Source organism: Lacerta agilis, chromosome 15, assembly GCF_009819535.1.
Source record: "Lacerta agilis isolate rLacAgi1 chromosome 15, rLacAgi1.pri, whole genome shotgun sequence".
NCBI classification, from domain to species: Eukaryota; Metazoa; Chordata; class Lepidosauria; order Squamata; family Lacertidae; genus Lacerta; species Lacerta agilis.
This window is the reverse complement of record NC_046326.1, coordinates 42,894,314-42,921,778: the sequence shown is the minus strand read 5'-3', so window position 1 is coordinate 42,921,778 and position 27,465 is coordinate 42,894,314. Positions and strand designations below refer to the sequence as shown.

The 27,465-nt window shown below is 52.8% G+C and overlaps 2 protein-coding genes across 6 annotated transcripts; one reads left to right on the top strand and one right to left on the bottom strand.

Moving 5' to 3' along the window:
- Window positions 1-27,465, bottom strand: LOC117059762 (apoptosis-inducing factor 3-like). Of its 5 annotated transcripts, none has more exons than XM_033171577.1 (19): window positions 27,376-27,465; window positions 10,803-10,872; window positions 9,446-9,555; window positions 9,250-9,359; window positions 7,518-7,562; window positions 7,288-7,369; window positions 7,084-7,196; window positions 5,995-6,081; window positions 4,847-4,938; window positions 4,536-4,666; window positions 4,211-4,326; window positions 3,794-3,865; window positions 3,606-3,669; window positions 2,952-3,028; window positions 2,756-2,873; window positions 2,275-2,373; window positions 1,588-1,663; window positions 660-764; window positions 1-557 (listed from the first exon to the last, which is right to left on the bottom strand). In XM_033171577.1, exons 2-19 carry the CDS (start codon window positions 10,865-10,867, stop codon window positions 521-523), a joined length of 1,599 nt encoding a protein of 532 aa, XP_033027468.1. In that variant the 5' UTR covers window positions 10,868-10,872; window positions 27,376-27,465; the 3' UTR covers window positions 1-520. The 5 variants fall into 5 exon arrangements, with proteins under 5 accessions (XP_033027468.1, XP_033027467.1, XP_033027465.1 ...); XM_033171576.1 differs by lacking the exon at window positions 27,376-27,465 and adding an exon at window positions 17,502-17,686; XM_033171574.1 differs by lacking the exon at window positions 27,376-27,465 and adding an exon at window positions 14,404-14,595 and having other exon boundaries at window positions 10,803-10,875.
- On the top strand, window positions 17,848-24,815 carry TLCD2 (TLC domain containing 2). Its single transcript, XM_033171580.1, has 4 exons — window positions 17,848-18,123; window positions 18,218-18,300; window positions 20,946-21,028; window positions 23,844-24,815. The coding sequence occupies exons 1-4, from the start codon at window positions 17,954-17,956 to the stop codon at window positions 24,210-24,212; spliced, it is 705 nt and encodes a 234-aa protein (XP_033027471.1). The 5' UTR covers window positions 17,848-17,953; the 3' UTR covers window positions 24,213-24,815.

Sequence of the window (27,465 nt, the reverse complement as noted above, 5' to 3'; positions counted from 1 at the left end):
TTTTGTTTATGAACACTGCTACAGTTAATTCAGAACAAAAGTGGCAAAGCCCTTAATCATATTGGAAAAAAATATTACATTTTGCAAGACCAACTAGGCGGCTGCCTCCTCTCCACAGAATCTAGTGTTGTCTGCACAGGCTGGCAGCTGTTCTGCAGGGGTCTGAGCAGAGCACCTCCTTGGAGATGATGCTGATGCTCCACCCCTGAGCTGCTGCAGCCCCTTCTCCCCCCCCCAAATGGCATGGGGGTCCTGCTTGGAAGGAGGGTGGGACACCTGGAGGCAGCTCAGCTCAGGCACTTTTCCCTGGCCTTCAACACTAGCAGAGAGGACAGCTTAGATCGGAATTTCAAAAGTTTGTGAGAAACCTAAAGCTAACGTGAGTTTTAGGAATTATTTTAGGCAAAAATTAGAAGCTTCAGTGCCTGTTAGGATCAATTCCAGCCTCTTTTCTCTCAGCAGGGTAGGAGCCTCATGGCCTCACCCTGGCCCCGATCCTGGCACCGGGTGGGGAGACAGGTTAGGCCTTCTCTGGTGGGGCTTCTTCATTCATCGCCCTGAAAGGAAACAAGATGGCTGGGGTCACCAAAACAGAGGAAGCGTGGCCCTGGTGGGGGGTCAGCGCCTGTGTTGGGGGGACGACCCCTGACGCAACTTACTCTGCCTCATCCTTGGTGATGATCTTCCCCGAGTACAGGGCCTCGGCCACCATGGCCACCATGGGGTCAAAGTTCAGGCTGGCCACTGCAGTCACAATGCCATCCCTGCACAAGGAAGAGAGCTGGGTCAGGAGGATGGTCCTTCCCCCCCCCCCTCCTCAGGATCTTTCCCATCAGCCCCTGAAGGAGAGATTCTGAGGAATGAACCTGGGACTTGCCAGCAGCCCCGCCCCACCCAGAGCGGAATGAGTCCTGCATGATTCCTGCATCGCAGGGGGTTGGCCTAGGACTAGGTGACTCTCGGGATCTTTCCAGTTCTCTGTTTCTGTTGGCAGAGCTGCTCTTCCTGAAACTGTCAGGCCCAACGTAAGAGGGCAGGACTGGAGAGCATCATCCCTGACCACTGACCAACAGCGTTTAGGGGACTCCCCTTGCTGTCTCCACTTCCATGCAATATGAGTTAGAATGCTCATCAGCCGGATTGGGGGGGGGGGAAGAAAAGGGATTTATCTGCCCCTGCCTCAAGACAGTTTGGAGCGTCACCAGCATTAACGCTCTATCCTTAACCCCCACTCAAAGAAAATACTGTTTTATAGATCAGAAAATGCTATATTGTTGATTTGGAAATCATACGATATGCCTTATGCTGTAATTCTGATGTTTAGCTTATTTTTTAGGTTCCGGATTGCTGACCGAATTTCATGAAATTGCAGTTGTTTTACGGATTATTAATTAAATGGTTTGTGCTGTACTTGTTCTGTTCTGTTCCTGTTGTTCATTGTTTTGTGAGCCGCTTTGGGTTTCATCTGAATGGAAAGCAGCACAGAAATGCAACCAATCCAATCGAAAGCACGGCAGCTGCTTCTCCGCTGGCAACTGGGGCCCCTGCTCACCCCCCCCCCATGACCAAGCAGAGCTCTTGACTCACCTGATGTAGAAGATGAGGAACTTCTCCTGGCTCAGATCTCCCCTGAGCACCGTCTCGGTGTAGCCGATCCCGCAGCCTGTCATGCAAGAGGGCAGCAAAGTTTTGGGATCCCGCAGGATAGTTGGCAGAGGACTGAGACACCTCCTGGACACGAGGCTCAAAGCTCTAGCATGGCATTCTCTAGGTGGTTTATGTAGCTATTATGTTTTTATATTTTGCTGGAATCTGCCCAGAGTGGCTGGGGAAACCCAGCCAGATGGGTGGGGTATAAATAAGAAAATTATTATTGTTATATTTCATAAAATTCATACAGCGCTTGACTAAAAAACCCAGACAAACTGCCTAGTGGATTTACTAAAAGATAAAAATGAGGAAATGAAGAAAAAAATGTGGCAGTACTTTAAAACAGACAAAAGTTAAAATGTTAAAACAGATTAAAAATCACCTCAACTCTCTAAGTATCTGGACAAGCTTGTCTAAACAAGAATGCTCTTAGCAGATACCAAAACAAGCACAGTGAAGGCTCCCGCTTGATATCAATAGGCAGGGAGTTCCAAAGTGTAGGCGCTGCCACACTAAATGATTGGGCTGGGATTATTGGGCCCCGCCAGTTGGTTGGCTCCTCTGCCTCCCTGGCTGGCTTTGGGGCAGGAGGCTGGTGTGCCCAGTCCCCCCTCCCTCACCTACCTGCGTAGCGGATGCTCTTGGCCTGCAGCTTGGTCCAGAAGAAAGGGACCGTGTGCAGCTTCTCCTGCCTCTGCAGCATGTTGAGGGCAGCCACACGGCCTGTGGGGGAGAAGGAGAAGTGGGGAACAGCTCTCGGAGGAAGGATGGAGGCGGGCTGTGGTCAGTCCTCTAGGGACCACTCGGAGGACACAGCGACTGAGCAGGGTCAGTTGTGAACTCTTACCTGGCTGCCCCCACCCCTTTCTGGCTTTTCTTCCGCCCTGTCTGCCTGCCCCCCCCCCCCCCCGGCTTCAGAGACTTCCTCAAGAAAGCAATCCGCTATTCTCTGCGGTCAATAAGGACTAGAAACCTGATGTTTCTTTAAAAAGAAACGCATGAAAGCTCTAGGCTCTGGGCACTTAATTCTGCAGGCGCTGTACTTGGGCTGAGGGAACTGCCCTGAGGGGTGTGCTCATTCCTCCCCCACTCCTGCAGTGCCTACCGTGGGCTTGGGCGATTTGCCAGTGGCAGATGTCAATGTTCTTCCCTCCGAGCAGAGCCACAGGGAAGGAGGCCACGTCCCCAGCAGCGAAGACAGAGGGGGCGTTGGTCTGCATGAACTGAGGGGGCAAAGGAGAGGCTGGTCAGAGATGGGGAGGGAAGAGAGGGAGGGAGGGTCCTCTGCATCCTCCACCTACCAAATCCACAACGACGGCGCCTCTGCGGTCCAGCACAATGGAGCTGTCCTGAAGGAAGCTGGAATTGGGGGTGACTCCTGGGTGGGTGAGAGAGGGGAGTGAGGTGGTGGCCATGCCCAGCTGGCACCAAAGTGCTTTGCCCTGGCCCCTAGCCTGGCACTGCTGAAGCCCTGCCCTGATCCCTCCCTTCCAAGCCATGTGGCTTACAAATTATTTTCTCTGTGTGCGTGTGCTTATTTATTTATTTATTTCTTGTGGGGGGCACTAAGCTTCCAACCGAATATTAAAAACTATACAGCATCAAACATTCAAAACTTCCCTAAACAGGGCCGCCTTCAGTTGTCTTTTAAAAGTAAAATAGTTGCGTCTGCTGTACCACTGAAGACATTATTCTTTTGTGCCTAGATATTATTCTTGAAAAATAAATAGAAACATACCGAGAAAGAAAGTAATCATTCCAGTTCTGCAAAGGGTGGGTGGCAAGTGGCTGCTTCCAGAGCACCTTGAGGGTGCAAAGGGCGTCCAGCTTTTTTGGGTGGGGGGGGGAGGAGAAAACATCACCATCCCTGTATGTGGGGTACAGAGCCTGGGCTACCTGCCCTGCTGCTGATGGGGGACAGCACTCCTTCCATACACCCTGACCCTTTGACTAACCTATTCCCACCACCACCACGTCTGTGAGGATCACCTGCCCGTTGCTCAGAAGGACCTGCGTGACCTGGGGGTAGGGAAGGAAGAGGAAGAAGGCAGCTGTGATTTGAGGACCTGCCAAGCCCAGAGCCTCCCACTTCTGTGGTCACTGAGCTCAGCCCCTGCGCCCCCCCCCCCCCGGACTCACAGACCTTTCCTCCTTCACCTTGCAGCTCTGTCACCTCTGCCTTCAGGTGGAACTTCACTCCCTGCACCTGAAGCATCTGCAGAGGTGGAAGGAGACACGTGTGTTAGCCTTGGAGGACCCAGGGAGGGCAGGCAGCCTGCACTTTCTCTTGGGATGCAGCTACACTGGGGGGCTCTGGTAGGGCATGGGGTGGGCGTCACAGGTGCCAGAAAATGCCCACAAGAGAGGTGTGGCATTTACCCCCCCCGACTTCTCATTCCAAGAGGTCACCCCATAACCCAGCCTAGAGCTGTTCCAAGACCACCTCCTAGCCAAGCCTCAGGGGTGTGGGGGGGAGGAAGGTCCAATCCACCATGCCAAGCAGGCACTCTGGCCCTGAGCTCCCACCTCTTCCCTCTCTAGAAATGCCTGGGCTGCTCACCTTCATGGCCACGTGGCCCACCTGGCAGCCCAGGGCTGCGTGGTATGGGCACTCTGCCCTCTCAATCACCTCGATGCAAGCAGCTTTGCCCACGAGGCTGGCCGCCACTTCCATGCCTGCAAGGAGGAGAGGAGGTGCCTCATTAAGGGGCTTTTTGGGGAGGGGGTGCAGGGGGGAGAGGCCGGCTGCGTCTCTTGGCTCCTAGGCACCTGCTTCACAGAAGGTTCCTTAGAGCCAGGCCTCTGCAGCTGCTCTGTCCCTGCCTTCCCCTTCCCCTCTGCTGCTTGCCCGGCCCACCCAAACTGAGTGCGCCTGATTTCCTTACCGATGAAGGACGCTCCCACAATCGCCACCCTCTTGCCCGTTGCCAAGCGCAGGATCCGGCTGGAATCTTCAGGGGTGAGGAGGACGCAGACGTTCTGGAGGTTGGCGCCTGGGCACTGAAGACGCCTGGGGCTGAACCAGGGGCAAGAGGAGAGGGGGCAGAGAAAGATGGCTTGGCTTAAGGTAAGGGCAGCATTCGAAACTCCCATTGCTCTAGGAACGTTTTGCGACAAGGAATTTCAGTAGCACGAGCAGTTTCTGAGCTCTGGGCGCAATACTGTACCCTTGTGCCTGGGAGGGGGCAGTGCCTACCTGCTGCCCGTGGCAATCAGCAGGTGGTCGTAGGTCTGCCAGGTCCCGTCACTGAACTCTGCCCTTTTGCCATCCAGATCCAGAGACGCCACCTGCAGCCAGGCCAAAGAGAGGACCCGAAGTGGGGCTATGATGGAGGGATGGGGGATAGACAGAGTCCTAGAGCAGTGGAGTTGGAAGGGACCCCAAGAGTCATCTAGTCTACCCCCGCGAACTAAATCTGCCCTTAACATCATCCTCCGTTGACCCTTTGACCACAGTCCTTAAACGGCCTGGGGAAGAGCTTGGGGTTTAAGAAAAGCCTCATCCTGCAGGACAAGGGTCAACACTGCTAGATCCTCCTCTTTTTTTTTTAATAAAAAATTATTATATTTCAAGAATAACAAAAGACAAAAAAGACAAAAAATAAAACACAAAATACAAATACAAACATATCTAAAAAAATAAAGAACTACACTTAACAACAAAATACTAAAACACCAAAAACAGAACAGATAGATCCTAAACATCCTTATACTCATTTAATTCTTACTTAATGGACTTCCTCCCATCTTCTATGCTGCGTTCATTACAAATTTACTTTGGTAACTTTATAACAACTTTAAATCTTCATTCACAATTAATCTAAACCTTATTTTTCTATCATCCTATCTCTAACTTTAACAACTTCTATCATTCTTATATACCTTTGCAATTCTAGCAATTATATCCTACATTTTCTAAACATAATCTATGCTGTTGCCATTACTTCCACTGATTTCCAATTCAAATCTCTATCTTTTCACATTTTTTCATATAGTCTCTAAATTTCTTCCAATCTTCTTGTACCGCTTCCTCCCTCTGGTCTCGGAGTTTCGCAGTCAGTTCAGTGAGTTCCATATATTCAATCAACTTCATCTGCCATTCTTCCACTGTCGACTGCTAGATCCTCCTCATCCTGCCTTTCTGTCTGTCTGTCCTTCCCATTGTTCTGAACCCCATCTTGCATGGCATGAGACCCCCCTCCTTATGCAAAGGTTTGTGTGGAATCATCCATGTTAGTGGGGGGGTGTGTCTCCTTTCCCCAAGACAGGGTCTGGAATGCGATGCCACCGTGCCACCAGTGTCCTAATCTCCCCCCTCCCCTTGCAGGTGGCAACCCCACTCACCTCTCTCCCCATCCAGACTTCGATGTTGTGAGCATCCAGGAAGCTCTGAGACCGCAGGTAGATGTCTGTTGCTTTGGTACCCAATGCCTATGAAGAGCAACGGAAGGAGACCTGCTTTATACCAGGGTTGTTTTTGTTATTTTATATTTATTTATATTCTGCCTTCCCCCCCCGACATGGAATCAAGGCAGCTTACAGCTAAAAACATTGGGGGGAAACAATAATTTTAAAACTCTTAATTTTAGATTTTTTTTTTCATTTAATTAATTTTAAACTATAGAATTAAAACTATACCTATCGATTGATCTATACAATCTATTAAAACATACAAATAACTGCAATAAAACTTCACAGCACCAGCCCTTTCATTAAAAAGCAACCGAAGGATTTCACCTGCTGGTGGAAAGACAGCAAAGAGGGAGCCTGTCTGGCTTCAATAGGCAGGGAGTTCCAAAGCTGCCTGGGAGAAGACACCTTTGAAGACTGGGACCACCCAGCTCATCTCTCCCCACCCCAGCAGTCATCTAAAGCAGGGGCTTAAAAAAGTGGTGGGGTTGGCTGGGTGGGGTTCCTGCTAAAGGGCAGTATAAAAATGCCATCGTGTGGCACAGAGGGTGCCCATCTTTTTGGGCCAGGGGGCACAGGTAGTGCCTTGGGCACCAGCCATGAAACGGCTGCCATGCAGAATGTGGCATCATACACCATTAAAATGACTGTCATGCCCACCCTGCACCCGGGCAACCTTATGCCTACCCAGGGAAGGCCAGTGCTTCCTGCTGGTCCTGCATGGGCAGATCCCACCATACTGATCCTCTGTGCCAGGAAAAATGGGCAAGGCAGCCACACCTCCCTCTCAGTTCTCAGAAATCACTTCAAAGGTGCCTCCACCTCTTGCCCCGTAACTTTCCTTCTACGGAAGCTAGGGACTTCCTCATTGTAAAAAACAAAAGCTGAAAGCCTGGGCCCCCTGAAAACCTTGGGTGGTCCCTGGTGTAATGAATGGGGGGGGGCAAAGAGACTCCCCACCCTCAGTGTTTTCAGGTATTATGAGCTGCAGCCCCCCTGCTCATGGCCCAGGCCCCCAGAGACCTTGCTCAGCTTCGTCTTGTCATAGGGCAGGTGGTTCTCCTGGGTCACCATGATGATTCTGCCAGTAAAGCCCTCTTGGCGAAGGATCTCGGCGCAAGTCAGGGCTGCGGGGCCTAGGAAGAAGAGGGCAGCCTGGTGAGCAGTGACGACTCTGTGGCACTCTGGGTGACACCCCCCCCCCAGCCTTGGCCCTCCTGGACTCACCTGCCCCCAGGAGCAGCGCTGTCTGGCTGTTGAGCGGGTTCTGTTTGCTCATGGGCTTCACCCTGTGGCTGCTCTCCAGGTCCTGCCAGAAAGTGGGAGGCGGGTGGGGAGAAGGAGGGTGTGAGCCTGGGCTGTGGCTGGGCAGGAGGAAGGACAGGTAGCCAACATGGAGCCCCATGGCACCCCTGGCATCCAGCCTTGAGGAGGGGAGGGGAGTCAGGGTTCCTTACCTTAATCTTGGCCGTGACATACACATGCCCACCTTCCACAGTCACCTGCCGAGACCCAAAGACAGGAGAGGGTTAATGGGGCTGCAAATATCCCTTGATGCTCTGTAGGAGGTGGGCACAGACATCTTTTGGTGGCTCTCTAACTCCCCCCACCCTGCACCAAGGAAAATATGAGGTAACTGAGGGTGTGGGGTGTTTCTGGGGAAGGAAGCCAGGGGGAGAGCAGGAACTTTTCAAGGGAGACCCAGAGAGAGAGAGAGACAAGGTTTCTGGGTCTCTGGGGAGCCACCTCCCTCCGGGGATCTGATGGGGAGCAGTGCATTTTGGATGTGTGAAGCTGTGCCTGCCGACTCCACCTGTGCTCAACCTGTATACTGGTTGTTGTTGTTGTTGTTCAGTCGTTCAGTTGTGTCCGACTCTTCGTGACCCCATGGACCAGAGCACGCCAGGTACGCCTGGTATACTGGTAAGTGAATGCAATTGCCACAAAATGCTCATAGCCCTCCTGTGACTTTTCCTTCTAGAGGAAATCAAAGCCCAGGTGAGTCCTGCGTTTGTGGGACTCCTCACCCCCAAGGGAAGTAAGTGGGGCCACGTGCAGCCATCCTCTTTCCCACTGCAGCATTTTTGGACTCGCCTCCCTCTACTGAGGCTGACCAAAGGCCAGGATTCCAGCTGCCATAGGCATTAAAACACACACTAATTTATATGCTCATTTTGGCGCCTTCACAGCTGACTCAGTTGAGGCTGCCTTTGGTTGTGGCCACCAAAGGCAGCTTATAGCCATAACAATTCACATGGCACAGCTGAGTCAGACCCTTGGTCTATTGAGCTAAGTATCCTAGTCTACTCTGACCTGCAGCAATGGCTCTCTGGGATTTCAGGCAGGGAATCTAAGCCTCTCTTGGGGTTGATCTGAGGATCTTCTGCATGCAGAGCAGCTGCTCTGCCACAGGGTCTGAGACAGTGCTGTCAAGTATCCCGTTTTCCCCGGGAATCTCCCTTATTTCTAGCAGTTTCCCACTGCTATCCCTTATTTTTTATATCCCTTTAATTTCCCGTTTTTTCAAAGGAAGCAGCTCCTCTCCCTCCCCCTGCTGGCCAGGGACTGGGAAGACCTCGCCTCCTTGCAGCCTCAAAGCAAGCGGGAGCCATTTCCCGCACTTACAGGCATCGTAGCCCATGGGCAGCGTTTCCAAAATACAGTAAGCCTACTGCGTGCGTTCACACCAGTGCCACCTACTTTTGCTTCTGGCTCCACCCACCACTGCCATGTGACTGACCCCGGGATAGGTGAGGCTGCTGATCCCTTATTTTCAAATCCGAAACTTGACAGCTATGGTCTGAGAGCTCAAAGCAGATCCAGGGCCTGAAGAAGTCAACCCTTCCACAGCCTGCCTAAACACTTTGAGAGAAGACGGCAAGCCAGCCGCTCTTGAAAGGGAGCACCACAAGCTCAGGTGCCACAGGCGAAAAGGCCCCGCCATCCGTCGAAGGGGCAAAGAGTTAAGCAGCAGGGCCTGGGAGGGGAGGCTGTCCTTCCAAGATCCTGGCCCTCAATTGGGCATGCTGTGCTGCACAGGCACCCTCAGCAGCCCCTTCCACCCAGGCAGGGAAGCTGCGCAGCAGGACCACAGCGGAGGCCTCCCCCTCCCTCTCAAGACGAAAAAGGCCCCTTGGCTCTCTGTGCAAGGAAGCCCCGGCAGATGGGGCAGTCAGGATCAGAGCGCACCTTGAAGGATGTGAGGCAGTCCAGGGTGGGGTATTCCTCAATGTCCCCCGTCTTGAGGCTGAAGCAAGCCCCGTGCCAGGGGCAGCGGATCCGTCCCCGTCCCAAGTAGCCTGGAAGTCAGAAGGAAAGACCAACTGAGCAGGAGAGAGAGAAACAGGCAGGGAGGAAGAGAGATGGGAGAGAGGCACTCCCTTACCTTTGCAGAGGGGGGCTCCGGCATGGGTGCACCTGCTCCCCAGAGCGCTGAACTGCAGATGGTCCCTCACGAGCAACACCGGGTGCCCAGCCACCTCCACCTCTCGCATCCTGCAAGCAGAAGGGAGACAGGTGGCCCTTGAGAAGCAGAGGCTCCTTCTCCCTCCAGAACTCTATTTTTGGGAGAGTGGGGCGATGCTCTCCAGAGGAGTTTCCTAGGGACTGGAATCCCCCACCCCGCACTTCCAAGGGAGCCAGGGACTCCAGTGTTTAGGGTCCAAGAGGAGCCTGCAAAGGAGTCCTGCAGGCAGGCAGGGATTGTCCTGCTGCCAGTCGCCCCCCCCCCCCGCCCAGTCTCCTGCCTCCACAACAGCAAAGGCCAGAGGACAAAGACAGATGCTCCAATCTCTGTGTTGACTCAGAGGTCCAAATGCACCAGGTCTGCAGGGTGGATGATTCTGCACCGTTTGCAAATGACAACATGTCTAGCTCGCTGTGAAACGAGCTAATGTGAAAGCGGGAAAAGAAGCCTTTGCTGAACCTGAGCTGCCAGACAAATCTGCAAGGCCTTGGAGACATGTGGAGATGGGTGGGGAGGCTTGTATAAGACCCGAGCAGGAATTATGCAAAGGCCTTTCCTTTGCATAACATGCAGGCTCCTAACATGCCGCCTGGCTCAGCTCCTGTCCTGGGCAGCCCGATGGATTAAGAAACCGTAATGGAAAAGAAAGCAGCCCATGCACAAGGCCAGGATGCATATATTGTAAAAGTGGGAAGGGAGGAGGGGAACTTGGCGGCCTTAAAAATGTGTCCTGTTCCCCCTCCCACGCCCAATCCAGACAGTCTGCAGGTCTATAAAAGGGCAGAACTGGGAGGGGCTGGGTAGCCAAGCAGAAACAGTAGGAAGAGGAGGCAGAAGTTAGTAGCAGGGGGCTGGGTGCGGGGAAGGAAGGAAGTCTTCCTTCAGGAGAGGGGGAGAGAGAATACTTCCCTGTGTGTGTATCTATATCTGTATCTATATATATAGAATCATAGAGTTGGAAGAGACCACAAGGGCCATCCAGTCCAACCCCCTGCCAAGCAGGAATCTGGATCAGCTCACAGCTTTCAAAGACTAGACAGATCCATGCAGGAAGGAGAAGTCCATCGTTGGTTATTAGCCTCAGGAGCTTCATGTGGAACCTCCAGGGACAGAGGCAGTCTACCCCTGAGCAGCTGGGGAGAAGCGGCAGGAAAGGGCTGTTCCCTCCGTGTCTTGCTTGGTGGTCTTCCACGGTGGCCCTGCTTCTGTTCATACAGCCAAAACAAACGCAGCAGTGCTTTTACCGCTTCCCTGCCACCTGTAAGGTGCTACTCACTCTCCGTCATACATGTCCTCCTCCTGGCAGACGTGCTGCGTCACCACCGTGTCTCCCCCTTCCATGGCTCCTGCGGGAGGCCCAGAAGAAACAAGGTCAGGCAGAGAACACAAGGGCAGGCCCTCCCTCCCTCCCTCCCTCCCTCCCTGAGCAGCCTCTCTTGTCTGCCCCCCAACAAAATAAATTCTGCCTCAAACAAGGAAAGCCAGGGAGGCAACTGCCCGCAAACAACTGCAGGTCCGGCCTCGGGTGCAAGCCAGACCCAGAGCTGAGCTAGCAAAGCTTGGGGTCCTCCCAAACCACTGAATCGCCTGTTGAAAAGTCCATGAAAACATTCCTTGGAGAAGAGCAAGATGGCGGGGAGATCTCCTGCCTTTGGCCCAGATGCCCTGCAGGGAACTGGCCCACCCCCAGCAGCAAACCCTAAACTCCACTTTCTACAAAGGAGAAATAACTGAGCACGAGGGAAATCCCTACCACTCCTTTGCCTCCTTTCCCCCAGAGCCACTTATTGTGTAGTAGTATTTTCAGAAAATTGCTTCTAGGGACTACCAGATCTCAGACGGACCCACTAGGAAAGATACATCCTGGTTGCTAGGAGGAAAGGAATGGCAAGATACAGAGATCCAAGGATGAGAAAGGAAGTCAGAAGCAGGAAAAGGGCACTAAAGGGAAAGGGAAACAGCAGCTCCTGGGGACCCCAGGAATTCCTGTTATCCAGACGGCTCACTTGTTTCTTACAGCTTTGACATCGCTCACGGGCCAGAAACACTGACAGGTGGAAGCAACTGAGTTGGCGGATGGCACAGAAATTGCACAGAAGGGTGCAGGCACTCTTTTCTTCATAACTTCCTTTCTTGGAGGGCCAGAGACTTGGGGTTTTGTTTTTGTTTTAATGAAAGCTCAGCATCTGGGGCCCCTGCCCAGGGATGCCAGTGAAGGCCTTTTTCAGCAGGTGAGGAAGCCCTGCCCAAAATTTAAGAGAATTTAGCAACATTCGGGGGGGGGTGCATTCTCCCAAAGTCAGTGAGGAAAACTTCCCCTGAGGTTAGAAAGTTTGGAGGGGCGGGAAGGCCTTAGGCTGATTAACATCCTATACCTATATATTAAATGTGTTTGTGGGGAGCGGGGTTATTGGTTTGTGAGGGTTTTATTGGTTCTTATTATGTATTTTGTGTTCTAATCATATATTTTTATGTTGTGAACTATGGATGAAGGGCGACATAAAAATTTAATAAACAAACAAATAAACCTTGCAAATGCAGCAGTGAATCGAAGTCAGATGTCTGTGTGCATGCCCACCCCACCTCCCTTGATTTTCAGTACAGTATCAGAAATTAAAAAGGGAAAGAATAATAGAAGAATTGTAGGATTGGAAGGAAATCCAAGGATCATGCAGGAGTCACAGCTAAAGCATCCTTGGCAGATGACCGCCACGCAACCTCCAACAAAGGAGAGTCCACCACCTTCCGAGGGAAACTGTTCCACTATCTTAGCCCTCAGAATTAGTTCTTCCTAATGTTTAGTCGGATTCTCCTTTCTTGCCAATTGAATCTGTTTGTCGTCCCCTCTGGAGCAACAGAGAGCAATATTTCTCCATCTTCCCTGTGACAGCCTTTCGGGTGTTTGAAGATGGCTATCCTATCTCTTCTCAGTCTCCTCTTCTCCAGGCTAAACATACCCAGCTCCTTCAAGCGCTCCTCATAAGGCTTGCTTTCCAGACCCCTGGTCATCTTAGCTGCCCTCCTCTGCACACATTCCCACTTGTCAACATCTTAAATTGTGGCACCCAGAACTGGACACAGTATTCCAGGTGTGGCCTGACCAAGGCAGAATACAGTGGGACTATGACTTCCCTTGATCTGGACACTAGACTTCTGTTGATGCAGCCTAGAATAGCATTAGATTTTTTTGCCCCTGCATCACACTGTTGACTCATGTTAAGCTTGGGATCTACGAAGACCCTGAGATCCTTTTCACATGTATTGGTTCTGCTACATCCCTTTCTCTCCAGGACAGGATTCAGGTAGGTAGCCGTGTTGGTCTGACACAGTCGAAATAAATTAAAAAATTAAAAAATTGTCCAGTAGTACCTTAGAGACCAACTAAGTTTGTTCTGGGTATAAGCTTTCATGTGCATGCACTTAGTTGGTCTCTAAGGTGCTACTGAACATTTTTTAAATTTTAAATTTAAATTTAATTTTTTTAATTTCCCCAGGACAGGCTTCACCTGTGCCACTCTGGCTGCTAAAGCAGTGCAAATAATTTGGCAACCTCAGAGTGGCAGGTATGCCACTGGTGTCTGGGCAGAAACCTGGGGCCTCTTTCAGCAGAATGAGCAGCAAGATGAGTGGGTGGGAGCACCCAAACCACACCCCAGTTCATTAAGTCTGGATTAACATTGCTCAGCTGCACACTCCAGGCAGACCAGGGAGTGAGTTCCACAAGGCAGCAGGGCTCAGTCAGAAGGAAAGGGCGATTGGGAGCCCCTCACCCCGGCTTCTCTCCTCCTGGCTCCTGGGGTGCCTCTTTCCCAGTGTCACTGGGCTGGAGATAAAGCAGCTCCCTCAGTGCTCTCACCCAGCCTCAGCTGGAGCAGCCAGTGTCCTTCTACATCTCAGGTATGCTGCTTGTGTGTGGGAAGGCAAGAGGACGTGCCTGGGGGAGGGAAGCCACTTGGCCTGAAGAGGCGGAACCAGGCGCTTCGAGTGCCATCTATTACTTTTTCGTGAAATTATTCCTGGGCCTTCGGTGGCAGCTCATCAAATACAACTTTTTATCAAGGGACCCTTTCCCCAACACAGAAACAAATGGCACCATGACAGAGTTTGCCAACCTGGTGCCCACTGGACATTTTGGACTACAACTCCCATCAGCCCTTAGGTCAGCACCACTGGATAGGGCTTGGATTGGAGGGATCAGGGTTCAAATGTCTATCCGTTAAGTTGACTGGAGAACCTTCAGCCAGCCAGGCTCACTCTCTCTCAGCCTACCTCACAGGAGCGTTGTGAGGGTTCAATGGCTGCTGTTACAAGACAGAGAGACAGTGCATAGGAACATAGGAAGCTGCCTTATACCAAGTCAGACCCTTGGCCCATCTTGCTCAATAGTGTCTACAATGACTGGCAGCAGCTCTCCAGGGCTTCAGGCAGCCCCACTTGGAGATGCCATTGGGGACTGAACCTGGGACCTTCCGTTTGCAAGGCGACATTCTACCCCTGAGTACTTGGGATGCTGCCTTCTAACAACCGGCCTCATCACCTAAGCTAGGATTGTGGCAGGCAGGGAATGGTCTTCCTCATTGCCAGAGCCCCTTCCAGCAGAGCACAGGGAAACATCTGTGGCTGCCCTCCAGATCCCCTCAGTATCCTCCTCACCCCTAGCTATGAGCCCAGGCTGGCTGCTGAGAGCCCAGAAGGCATGCCAGGGAGGAAGCAGCAGCCTCCCAAAAGCAGGACAGGTTCTCTGTCCCCAGGGGAAAAATCAGATGCTGGCCACCCTTCAAACTTGGAGGGAAGCCTCATGCCTTGTACCTCCTGCAGCCTGTACTGCCAGGGAAGTGGCCTGTGGTAGTGCCAGCGAGGGAAAAGCAAGTACTCACGGCCTTGGATTCGGTTTCCCTGGAGCTCAGCTGATCTGCCTGTGGCTCCCTCCCTCCCTGCTTCTCCTGGGAGAGAAGGTGGGTGTGAAGAGAGGCAGCCGGCCTGCTTCAACCAGTTCCTCCTCTCACCTCCCGCCTCCAATGCACAGTTCCTCCACGGCTGTTGCTCTGCTGCAAACTGGGGCCCCCAGGGACACCTTTGTTGCTCCGGAGGGCTGAGGCCTGGGGAGGAGCTTCTGGGTCTCCAAGGTGTCAGGAAGGGAGTGGGCAGACTGCCCATGGGGTAAGGAGCAGCTGGGTGTGGCAGAGGCTTGGCAACTCCTATGTCACATGCAATAAGGCAGGAGTTGCTCCATCCATCTCAGTACTGTACGCCAACAGAAAGAGAGCCATTCTGAGCCCTCCCAGGAGATGCCACTGGGGACTGAACCCAGGCCTTCTGCATGCCAAGCAGGTGCTCTTCTCCTGAGCTACGGGGACCCTCCCCAAAGCCAGCCCAGCCAAGGATACTTCTTAGACTTGCAGTCTCAAGCCTCTTCCTCTCCAAGTTTGGGGAGGCAAACAGTAACACTCGAGGCCAGGCTGTTGGGGCCTAACTGCAAACCATCTCTCCGCTGCCTCTACAATCTTTGGAACCCCCTGCCTATTGACTCCGGGCAGGTGCCTTCGCTGTACTCTTTTCGGCAACTGCTAGAAACGTTTTTGCTTCAACAAGCCTACCCAGATGTTTGGAAAGTTGATGTGAGTTTTGATCCGTTCTTAATCCCCTGTTATTTCAGCTTTTCAAATTTCTTAATTTATTGCTGCTATATTTTCTTAGTAATAATTTCATTGTTTCATCTCTTCTGTAAACCGGCTTTGAGGTTGTTTATTAATAAAAATAATAATAATCAAGTGGTGGATAAATTTTAGGAAACAACAAGCAAAACCTTCATTTGTATAGACAAGGAGATGTGAAGAAGGTGGACTGGCCTGTCTGATGGAGGATGCGGAGAGGTACCTGGCAGGCAGACAGGGTGATGGGCAAGATCCTGCTCTCTGGTGAGAACAGCCTCTGAGTCAGCAAGAAAAAGGGAGAGGCAAGAACTGTGCAGAGGAGCAAAGATGCAACAGGTTTGTCCTCTAATGAATGAGGAGTCCTTTATTGACCGAGTCCTTTATTAGGACTCTCAGAAAGAGTGCAGAGCAAAGTCTGCAAGTTTGATGTTGCAACAGGGACCCGAGAGTGACTTGACTGGCTCTGGTATCGCTTGGAGAAGCACAAGAGTGAGCATAAAATTAGTGTTGCCAGAGGTTGGGTGTCAATTTAGAAATAAAGGCATAGCTTAATAAACATAGGCAGAAAGTTTCTGGCACGGCCTCCCCTCCAAGTTGCAGAGAAAGCAATTTGGGCGGGGGGGGGGGGACCCAAGCGAAAGCATAGCCATGGGGCAAAGCAATAGCAAAGGATGGCACCCAAGACCATGGAATGAGTTTGCTGTGTCTGTGGACAAAGATTAGGCAGGCATTCTCTGGAGGGCTGTTAGCCTTAGGAACGCAGGAAGTTGCTTTCTACCCAGTCAGAACATTGATTCATCTAGCTCTGTACTGTCTACACCAGTGTTTTTCAACCACTGTTCCGCGGCACACTAGTGTGCCGTGAGATGTTGTCTGGTGTGCCGTGGGAAAAATTGAAAAATTACTTTATATATAGTCAATATAGGCAGAGAGTTAAATTTTTAAACATTTTCTAATGGTGGTGTGCCTCGTGATTTTTTTCATGAAACAAGTGTGCCTTTGCCCAAAAAAAGGTTGAAAAACACTGGTCTACACACTGACAGGCAGCAGTGGCTCTGCAGGGCCTCAGACAGGGATTCCTTCTCCAGCCCTTCCTGGAGATGCTCTCTGAGAGTGATCTGGGGAACTTCTGCATGCAAAGCAGATGCTCTGTCACTAAGCTCTGGCCCTCTGGCCCTTGGCCAAGCCTGTGGGGAAGAGCGCATACTCAAAGTGTGCCCTCCCACTTTCTCATATGCACACACAGGCTGGCGGCATCCCCTCTATCTGATGACTGGAGAAAGGTAGTTACAGGTAGGTAGCCGTGTTGGTGTGCCATAGTCAAAACAAAATAAAATAAAGAATTCCTTCCAGTAGCACCTTAGAGACCAACTAAGTTTGTTCTTAGTATCTGAAGAAGTGTGCATGCACACAAAAGCTCATACCAAGAACAAACTTAGTTGGTCTCTAAGGTGCTACTGGAAGGAATTCTTTATTTTATTTTGTTTTGGAGAAAGGTAGGTCTGAATACCCTTGAGAGCACTGGGCTCCCCCACCCCAAGCTTTGTGCTGACTTCATTTCTTCTTTTTCACCTTTTCTTCTACCACCAACATTGTCTAAGTCTGGGAGAGGGCAGACAAATTTGCCTGTTTCCCCCTCCCTTTTGCCCCCAAACAGAGCGTTCTGCGCTGTCTGGGAGTGATGGGAGTTGTGGTGCAAAGCATGTGGCGGATTGGCACCAGATTGGCACAGGCTGGCATGGCGTCCGCTTTAGCAAAGGTTCCCATGCAGTTTGTTGCCTGAGGGAATTTACATGGGCCTTTGCTCAGTCAAAACAACACAGATTTTTCTCAATCTGTTACAGGCTGTACTCAATGTCAAAGTAATGAATGGGTATTATGTTCTGAGGTCGGTTAATTACAGGGTATCTACTCTTAATTCTTGAAGCTACCAACATGAATTTGATGAAACTACGGGAGGCAGTGGAAGACAGGAGTGCCTGGCGTGCTCTGGTCCATGGGGCCACGAAGAGGCGGACACGACTAAAGGACAACAACACTCTTAGTTGGACAGAACGAGCCATATCTACAAATTAGAGATGAATACTATTATGTTGGTAGGTTGTTAAGCATTTTCAAAATGACTAGGTGTGCAGACCCCTCCCCTCCCCGGGATCCACTTGTTCGGAGCCCCCTCGCCCCGCTCCCGGGGGGTTCTCTGCGAGGCCCATCCGAGTGCTGGCGCTCTGTGCACGCGCCGGAGAAGCGCGCCTCCCTGACCCTGCCCATTCCTGACCAATTGGGTCCTTGCTGGCGGGGAAGGGGACGCCGGAGTACCCCACCACGGCATCCAACGCAGCTGGCGCTGCTGCTCCAGGGCGTGCCTCCCTGCCTCAGTTTCCCCGCTGGAAAGGGACCCCGTCCCCGTGTAGTCCTGCCGCTGCCCAGCTGTGCTTTGCTTCTTGTGGGCGGCAAGCTCCGCGCAGCCCTCCCGTTGCTCCGCCGGGAACCGGACCCTACAGGACCAAGTCGCTCTCCGGCCGCGTCACTTCTGCCGCTGCTGACCCCGCCCGCAAGCGCCCCCTCCTGTCCCGTTGGGGCGTGCCCGTCACCATGGAGACGGGCTGGCCGAGGAGCCAATGGGAGGCGCGGCTGGGGGCCCGCTTCGTCCGGCGGCTCCTGCTGCTGCTGCGCCCGGGCGCAAAGGGAACCGGAGGCGCCGCCGTCGGGGGCAGTTCTCTGGGGCGCGGCCGAGCGAGATCGGCGGGGCTCCCGGCCCGCGGGCAGCCCCTCAATGGATCTGCTGGTCCTGGGGGGGTCGGTGGTCGCCTTCCGGCTGCTCAACGGCGGCCTGGAGCACCTCGTGCCGCCGCCGCCCTCGGCGCAGCGCAACCGCTGGAAGTGGCGCAACATCTGGACCTCGCTGGCGCACAGCCTGCTTAGCGGCTCGTGGGCGCTGCTCGGGTGAGTCGGGGGGCCGAGAGAAACTGGGCGGAGTTGGGGGAAAACCGGGCAGCGCGCGCTCAGGGGTCTCACGGCTCTCTCTCTCCTTTTCCAGCTTCTACTTCCACCCGCACATGGCGGAGGACCTCATCGACACCCACTTGCCCGCCGCGCACCACCTGCTCGGGATCTCCGTGGGTGAGTGGCCGCCAGAAGGAGCGGCAGGAGGAGGAGGGGTCCCCGCCTGAAGCCCACCCCCGCTCCTCCTAGAGGCTGACCTATAAAAGACGGGCGGTGGGCACAGTGGTTGGCGCTCTGTGCGCGCGCAGAGGCACTTTGCCCACGATTCCCCGGTCCCAGAGCTGAGGTGGGATTGAAAATGGGCCCTGGAAGCTCTGGACCCAAGGAAGCCACAGAAGGGTGTGTGTGTGTGTGTGTGTGTGTGTGTGTGTAAGATTGCCTCGGTGCCCCCCAAAGCCTCCCCTTTCAATGGCTGCCCTGCTTGCCTGCCTTTGTCCCCTGGGGCTGCAGCCTCAGCAGCTCTCCCTCCCCGGAGACCCACGGGGCGGGAAGCGGCTGGTGCCAGGCTATCTCCTGGGTGCGCCTCTCGCCACTTCCCTCTGGCAGCCACGTGATCTGGGGGCAAACAAACGAGCCCATTCTCATCCCTTGCTCCTGCCGCCACAGCAAATTCCTCTCCGCAGAGTTCAGCCCCGTTTCTCCCCCCCCCCCAAGAGACAGAGAGTCATTGAAGCGCATGCAAAGCCCCCTTTGGAGCACTCCCCAGCCTCACCCCATGCAGCAGATCCATTTCAGGGCTATGTCTCCCCACCACTGACAGGATATAGCATGGTAAGCTTCCTCTAGATAGCAGGGAAAGGGGGAAAGACACTGAGACATTTGCTTTGGTTTACTTCCCCACAATGGAAGCCTGCAAAGCAAGGCACAGAGGTGACAAGCCTCGCCTGCTGTTTCTCCCCAGCGGTTCAGTGGTAGACTGCCTCTGGCCCTGGAGGTTCAGCGCAACACTCTTGAGCGCATAGCCAGTGAGTGGCTTCTCACTCCTCCTTTTCCAGCCAGGCTCCGGCACTTCACCTGGCCGCAGGTCCCTGAGGATGGGGCCTGGGAGAGATGTGAGTGGCCCAAGGGGCTTGGGGGGGGAGGTCTTCCAGAGCTGGGCCACATGGCCTCTTTCTCTCTCCACACTCCCGTCTTTTGCTCCAAGAGACATTCTTCCAGGTCAAGAGAGAGCAGGGCACCCTCTTGGAGGAATCAGATTCCTGGGAGTGGAGATGCCCCACCCAGCACTATGAGGAGATTTTTTGCCAGACCAAGGCGCTGAGCTGAGATACTCTTGAGGCAGGGGGATGCCACAAGGAGCAACAGGAAAGCTTCTCATGTGACTTTTAAAATAGCCAGCAAAGGGGGGGGATTGTTCTTCCAAGTCCCAGTCCTAGCCAAAGGGACATGGAAATGCCTTGCTGTTGCCAGCCTTGCTGAGACTGCTGCCTTCCCCTATTGGCAAAAAAAACCCTCATTTTATTTTTTGGCTGTGTGTCTTCACCTGCCTTGATCCCTCTGGTGGCACTCCTGCCCATGTTGAAGGGGAGGAGAACGTCCCAGTAAACAATTTGGGGGCCTGGAGGGGTTTAATCTTCCTAGCATTTGACAGAAGTGGGTGGAGAATGCTGTGTTTCCATAGATCATTTACTTGATGCATGGGATTCTGTCTTAAAACATGTCCAAAGCAGCTTAGGAAGATTACCTTTAAACAACATATATGCAGAGCAGCCAGCAGTTAAAATTATGCTGCAACCAGAGACTCAATTTTCGTAAATTATAGTAACTAAAGGCCGTAAGAGCAGGCAGGTCCAATCTATCAGAGTGGATCCCTTGTGTGAGTGATCTTGCAGGCTCTGCTTTCTGCTGGTGGGGTTTGTCTTGTGAGAGGGCTGGGGCAGCCATGGCTTCAACCTGGATCATGAGCTTAAATCCCAGGACTCAGTCACAGAATACAGGCGAGAGCGCCTCTGAGCCTGCAAAGAAGGTTTTGAGGCAGTATTCGGGTGGCATGGTGCAACTGCCAGTTGGCCATGCTCATCGGGACGGCATTGGCCAGCCTGGCCAGGGCTGATGAATGTTAAGACATCCGAAGGGCACCAGGTTGGTGAAGTCTGCTTGAGGAAGGTGGCCTTGAGCTGCCAGCCCCTGGGACAGGCTGCTGGGATCAGAGGCTGTCACCATGGAGAGGAGAAGGGGAGGCGAGAGGCCTTCTCTAGGCTTGTCCTGAAGAGGCCCTGTTGTTTTTTTACAAGGGGGGCAAAGGGCAAGGCTGGGAAGGGCAAGGTTTCGAGGAAACGGCATTGTCAGGGAAACAACATAGGCAAACAGCCCTTGCCAGCCCCGTTCCCTGCTGCCACTGGCCCTGAATGCAGACGCTAGAACTAGGAGGGGGGGGATCTTTATCTCTTGGGTTGGAAGGGGAAACGCCCAGGCATCTGCTTGCCTGGGGACCTGAAGAGGCAGGCTGGGCCATCTTCCCCTCCCTGTATGCATGTTCTTAGCATGAGCTGAATCTGACCGCTGCAAACTAAGCAGTCAGAGGTGGGGTAGGGTGGAAGGAGTCTGGAGCCAGGAATTTTGAGACTTTTTTTCCAGCCTCTTCAGCATCTTCATAATTTAATCTGTGGAAAGTTTAACACACGCCAGTCCTCGGAGGAGCACGAGGCCGAGCTCTGCACACTCCCCTCCTCTTTGGTCTGTGGTGTGTGTGTGTGTGTGTGTGTGTGTGTGTGTGTGAAGGGGCCTGGCTGCTAACACTTTCTTTTCTGTTCCTCCCTCAGGCTATTTCGTGCAGGACTTCTTCGACATGATGTATCACCAGAAGATCCAGCAGTGCTGGGAACTGCTCTTCCATCACTCTGTGGTGAGTTTTGGGAGCACCTCTCCCCCACATGCTGTGGGAGGGGATTCCCAGTGGTCTCTCCTGGGTCCCAGTGCAACTCTCACCCCTGCACCACACTTCCCAGACATCAGCCAACTGGCTAGGAGGAACGAAGGCGCCTCAAATTAGTTCAGGGCTTTCCAGGATTTCAGGCAGACAAATCCCCAGATGGCAGAAGTTTATAAAATTATGCATGGCCTGCAGAAAAGTAGATAGAGAAGTTTCCCCCCCTCCCGTCTCATAACACTGGAACTCCTGGGCATCCCATGAAGCTGAATGTTGAAAGATTCAGAAAGGATAAAGAAAAGCCTTCCTCACAAACCACATTGACTCCTACAGCAGGCAGGGATGGCCAGCCTGGATGGCTTTAAAAGAAGATGAGAGAAATTCATGGAAGGGGAGAGGGCGGTCGATGGCTGTGCTCCTGAGTGCCAGTTGCTGGAAACCACAGGAAGGGCGAGTTGCTCTTGTGCTTGAGTGCTGCTAGCAGGCATCCCCGTGGGGCACCTGTTTGGCCTAATCCAGCAGGCACTTCGGTTCTGATGCTAGGCGAGGATTGTCAGCAACCGCCCCGTCCTTGAGCGTGTTTTATAATGATGGCTCTGCAGGTTACATAAAGAGAAGCTTTCCTGTGCCTCCTTGGAGCTGGGCAGGGCAGGGCGTGCCACGCTTGGCTGCTCTCCAGCAATGGTCTCTGGCAGCTCAGCTTCTTGGCGCAACCCTGGGCTCAGGCCGCTCGACAAGGGCCGGGGGCTGCGGGGTCAGGCAAGCCGATACACGCAGGGCTTGAATGTGTGTGCTGGGTTTTCTCGTTCCCCATTCAGACCCTGTTACAGTACTAGGAAAGGGCGCTTCCTGCTCCTCCTGGTCCCTTTTCAAGTGGCGAAGTTTGAAGTGTGGGGTGGGATGAGCGCATGGTAAGTAATCTAGGAGCAGCTGGTGGGGGGGGGCAGGGGGCAGAGAAGGCAAGGCAAGGAGCTTCGTAAGGCTATGCCCCAGTTTTCAGTCCCAAGGCAGTTCAGCCTCACAGCAGGTAAGGTGGTGGTGAAGGCAGGAGTGTCTCTGTGCACATGCAGGCAACCCTTCGACCCATGCTGATTAAGCTGCCTGTCTGGAGTATGTTGGGGGGCAGTGTCCCCCTGGCAGTGTGCACACCCTCCAGGCAGGCACCTCTCCTTACTCGGCTTCCTTTGCTCTGGTGGCTTTCCAGCCCATTAGAAGCTGCTGCCAGATGGGTCAAAAGGCCATTTAAATAATACATCTAATTCAGGCAGAGACAAAGCTTAATCCCCAGGGGGCAGCTAATCCCATTAGGGCCTGTGCTGAGGACAGCATTGCTGGGAAGATGTGTTGGTCTGCCATAGTCAAAACAAAATCGAAAATTCTTTCTAGTAGCACCTTAGAGACCAACTGAGTTTGTTCCTGGTATGAGCTTTCGTGTGCATGTGTATCTGAAGAAGTGTGCATGCACACGAAAGCTCATACCAGGAACAAACTCAGTTGGCCTCTAAGGTGCTACTAGAAAGAATTTTCGATTTTGTTTTGCTGGGAAGAGTTAGAGACCCCCCCCAAAGAAGGGATCTCCTACTCCCCCCCCCCCACATTAAGAGAGGGGGACCTTGGCATCTCCCCCTCCCTCCCTCTGCAATCCTACCCAATCCACCAAGGTTTACAGAGGAGGAGGAGTCTGTCTGCTGTGATCCCAGGATCCTCCTCCCTCTCCCTGCCTCCCTCAGGTGCTGAGTTGTCTGGCTGCTTCTCCTCTTGCTGGCCACCAGAATATTTTTGGACAAGGCTCCACTGCTTTTAACAGCTGCAAGACAGGCAGAAATTCAACAGGTGATGTAGGCACCACTGCCACATCTCTGTGCAAGGAGAAAGCCATGTTTTTGCTTTGCCTTGCTTTGCTTACAGCTGTTAAAACTTCCTTATAAAAAACCTGAAGATTGAAACTGTTTTAGCTGGTGCCTGGCTTTGCTCTCCCCACTCCCTGTCCCTTTGGGCTCATGTGTCATGCTTTTCAGATTGGAAGCCTATGGGCAGAGACTGTCTTACTTTAATTGACTGTAGGTAAGCTGCTGTGGGTGCCCTTTTGCCTGATACAAATCCTGTAAATTAAACAAATCCACTGCATTGACCCAGTCACAGGCACTTGCCCTCTGCCCCAGCCAGAAGTACCCTGCCTTCCTTCCTCGCCCGGTGGATTCAGCCTCAACCACGAAGCCGCTCCCCGAAGTCTTTGTTGAAGGGAAATGATGTGACATGGAATTGGCTGGGGCTGATCCGCTCTCAGACTCTCCAGGCTGGCCTGCCAGAGGGAGGCCTAGTAGCGGACAGCAATGGGCAGATGAAAGGCAGCTTCTCCTAAAGGCTGATCAGGAGGGGCTCCCTGGTTCAAATACTAGCTGTCTTCGGTTGCTGCAGCTAGAGAGGAAGGGGCTTAACTGCGTGGAGAGGACACCTGTCTTACATGCAGAAGGCCCCAGGTTCAATCCCCAATGGCAGCCTCTCCGGTTTACAAGGGTCAGGAAGCCGGTGAACAGGCTCTCTGCCTGAGAGTCTGGTGACCCGCTGCCAGTCTGAGCAGGCAATCCTGGGCTAGGTGGACAGAGAGTGTGAAGGAAAAGGCCCTAGCACAGTGGCGTAGACTGCCTGCTTTGCACGGAGGATGCAATCTCCAATGGCAGTCTCTCCAGTTAACATATGGGGTGGGAGAGACCTCTTCCTCAGCCAGAGACCCTTCAGAGACGGTGCTGGCTTTCTAATGGCCGTTGCTCCCTTCCTGCTTCTCTCCCAGGTGATCCTCTGCTTTGGCTTCGCCTTCCTGGTCCACCGCTTTGTGGGCTTCGCCATGGTGGCCCTGCTGGTGGAGATCAACTCCATCTTCCTGCACCTGCGGACGATCCTGTTGATGGCCGGCTTGGCCCACACCACCTCCTACCGCTTGACCAGCCTGCTCAACCTGGGCACTTACATGGTCTTCCGCATCACCACCCTGGCTTGGATGACCCGCTGGCTGGTGCTCAACCGGGAGAACATACCGCCCAACACCTACACCCTCAGCACGGTGGGCATGGCTGTCATGACTCCCATGAACATCATCCTTTTCTACCGCCTGCTCCGCAACGACTTCCTCACCTCCAGCCGGCGTGAGAAGGAGAAGTGACCACCCCTGGCTCCTCCCTCCCCAACAGCTGGCTGTACAGGCCACGCGGAGGGGGAGAGCAAGTGAGCAGGACAGGAGAGGAGAGCCAGAGGGTGGTCTTCAACATCTGCTCTCCAGGTTGCAACTGCCCCTCCCGCTGGATCACGGAAAGGCCACCGCAGCCACAGCTGCCACCACATGGCAGGACGAAGCTGCTCCTGGAGAGTCTCTTGGGACAGTGTTTGGGGGCCCTCTGGTTAGCTGGGTAGGGGTCTTGGCAGCGGACAAGGAAGGTGGGTTAGCGGGAGCAGTAGCCAAGGATGTGACGTCTCCCTGCAGGGAGGGAGCTGATTGAAATGACTTGGCCCTACACAACTTTGTGCTCTCTGATGGTTGCTTTTGGCACTTGCCCACCCCCCTTGCAGGGTGGAATTTCACTGCATCAGAGCTCCAGAAGGCAAGACCCCTTTCCAAGATCCAGGCCAGAGCAAGTGGCAGGGTGCCAGGATCCCTCCCTTCTCCCTCACCCCTGTGTCCTGTTGCCTCCTGGCCCTTTTCTGCCAGCACATGGAAGCAGGATTGCCCTGGCCTCTCTTTCTTTCTCTCTGCAGAATACAGTGAGGGGAAAATGTATTTGATCCCCTGATAAATTTGCCCTCTGACATTCGCCCTCTGACAAAGAAATGACCAGTCAATAATTTTAATAGTAGGTTTATTGTAGCTGTGAGAGACAGAATAGCAACAGGAAAACCCCCAGAAACCCAGAAGACAAAAGTCAGAGATTAATGTGCATTATAATGAGTGAAATAAGTATTTGATCCCTTTGCAAAAGATGACTTAGTACTTGGTGGCAAAACCCTTGTTGGCAATTACAGAGGTCAGACATTTCTGGTAGGTGGCCACCAGGTTTGCACACATCTCAGGAGGTATTTTGTCCCACTCCTCTTTGCAGATCCTCTCCAAGTCAGTAAGATTTCGAGGCTGATATGTAGCTACTTGAACCTTCAGCTCCCTCCACAGATTTTTGATGGAATTAAGGTCTGGAGACTGGCTAGGCCACTCCAGGACCTTAATGTGCTTCTTCCTGAGCCACTCCTTTGTTGCCTTGGCCGTGTGTTTTGGGTCATTGCCATGCTGGAATACCCATCCTCGACCCATTTTCAATGCCCTGGCTGAGGGAAGGAGGTGCTCACCCAAGATTTGACGATACATGGTCCCATCCATTGTCCCTTCAATGCGGTTAAGGTGTCCTGTCCCCTTAGCAGAAAAACACACCCAAAACATATTATGTCCCCCTCCATGTTTGACAGCGGGGATGGTGTTCTTGGGGTCGTAGGCAGCATTCCTCCTCCTCCATGAAGGACTGAGATCTTGCAGAGCCCGCAAGGCATAGTGTGTTACCAACTGTTTTCATGGTGACTATGGTCCCAGCTGCCCTGAGATCATTGACAAGTTCCCCCCGTGTAGTTCTGGGCTGCTTCATCACCGTTCTCCTGATGATTGCAACTCCACGAGATGAGATCTTGCATGGAGCCCCAGACCGAGGGAGGTTGACAGTTATTTTGTGTTTCTTCCATTTCCGAATTATTGCACCAACTGTTGTCACCTTCTCACCAAGCTGCTTGGCAATAGTCTTGTAGCCCAGTCCAGCCTTGTGCAGGTCTACAATCTTGTCCCTGACATCCTTGGACAGCTCTTTGGTCTTGGTCACGGTGGTTAGCTTGGAACCTGCTGGATTGATTGCTTCTGTCAACAGGTGTCTTTTGTAACAGGTTCTGTAACGAGCTGGGATTACAGGTAAGACCTGTCCCTTATAGCAGGTGCTTCTAATCTCAGCTCGTTACATACGGTGAAGATACCAGGTAGCATGACAGCTGGCTAGTTGATAGGGGATCAAATACTTATATCACTCATTATAATGCACATCAATCTCTGACTTTTGTCTTCTGGGTTTCTGGGGGTTTTCCTGTTGTTATTCTGTCTCTCACAGCTACAATAAACCTACCATTAAAATTATGGACTGGTCATTTCTTTGTCAGAGGGCAAATGGGCAAATTTATCAGGGGATCAAATACATTTTCCTGTATGCGATCTGTCCTTCCATGCCATGCTCAGCTGAGCCTCTTAGTAACTAACAGTCTGTAGGTGCATTCTCTGCAGGCAGGCAGGCATGGGGGAGGGCGGGGTGTTTCTAGGACACCAGTTGGCAATTGTCCTCTTACTATTCTCTCTTTTGAAGAGTTGCAAACAAATTCCGCCCTCCTCACCTCTCTCCAGGCTAAGCCAGGGATGCTGTCATGGCCACGTTCTACCCCTGCTGGCCACCTAGATTAATCCAAGGAATCCCTGTGCCAGGGGACAGCACCACCTGGCTGTATTGGACGCTGAGGGCCAGGATCTTTTAACCCTGCTAAGAGCCAAACGGCTTCCTCTGAGGCCTCAATACTGTGTAGACGAGTGGTGGCAAACCTATGGCATGCGTGCCAGAGGGGGCACTCAGAACCTTCTCTGTGGGCACGCGCGCCATTGCCCCAGCAGGGCCGTAGCTAGGGGGTGAAACTGGTGCTCCAGCGCTGCAGGAGGCTCCTGGCTGCTTCCAGCATGGTCCCAGCACTGCTAGGGCATTTTCACCCTCGGGGCCGCACTGGGGAGAGGAGAGGAGGGCTCGTGCTGGGAAACTGCCCTAGCAGTGCTGGGACCATGCCTGTCCAGGCCTTGACTTTTGATGCACCAGGGCCTCCTGCCAGTTTGTTGTTCCTACTCGGGAGTAAGCTGCCTTGAGTTCAGCAAGGTTAGACAAATTATCAGCATGCGTACAACAGCAAAAATCACATTAACTGTTCAAAAGCATGCCAAATGCAAACTTTTACCTTTAAAAAAATTGTATCATTGAAAGTTCTGTTGTGTTTTTCTTTTAAGACAAAAGATGTTAATGTATGAGTTGTTTTTTTCAAAGCAAAAACCTCAGTATTCAGGTTAAATTGCCATGTTGGCACTTTGCGATAACTAAGTGGGTTTTGGGTTGCAGTTTGGGCACTCGGTCTCTAAAAAGTTCGCCATCCCTGGTGTAGACAATAAGGGAGAATGCACTTACAAGAATCTTCTTCTAACAAGGTGTATGGATATGTTTGCACAAAAGTAACAGAAATAAAAGGATAAAGTGAATGCTGGTGCTTGTCCTTACCTGGCAGGAGGGAGGTTCCTTGGCGTCCAGTGGGGGAGGCGGCTCCAAGTGGCCCTGAAGGTGGGGCTGGGGGAACCCAAGGCTGTGTTG

Bases quoted from the DNA above. Each gene is read 5' to 3' on its own strand.
- LOC117059762 (XM_033171577.1), bottom strand. From the start codon at position 10,867: ATGGAAGGGGGAGACACGGTGGTGACGCAGCACGTCTGCCAGGAGGAG. The intron at 6,082-7,083 runs GTCTCTGGGGGC...TGCTCTTCATAG, and splicing joins ACAAGACGAAGCTGAGCAAG to GCATTGGGTACCAAAGCAAC. The intron at 1,664-2,274 runs GTAGGTGAGGGA...CTTGCATGACAG, and splicing joins CAAGAGCATCCGCTACGCAG to GCTGCGGGATCGGCTACACC.
- TLCD2 (XM_033171580.1), top strand. From the start codon at position 17,954: ATGGATCTGCTGGTCCTGGGGGGGTCGGTGGTCGCCTTCCGGCTGCTC. The intron at 18,124-18,217 runs GTGAGTCGGGGG...CTCCTTTTCCAG, and splicing joins GGCTCGTGGGCGCTGCTCGG to CTTCTACTTCCACCCGCACA. The intron at 18,301-20,945 runs GTGAGTGGCCGC...TTCCTCCCTCAG, and splicing joins CCTGCTCGGGATCTCCGTGG to GCTATTTCGTGCAGGACTTC.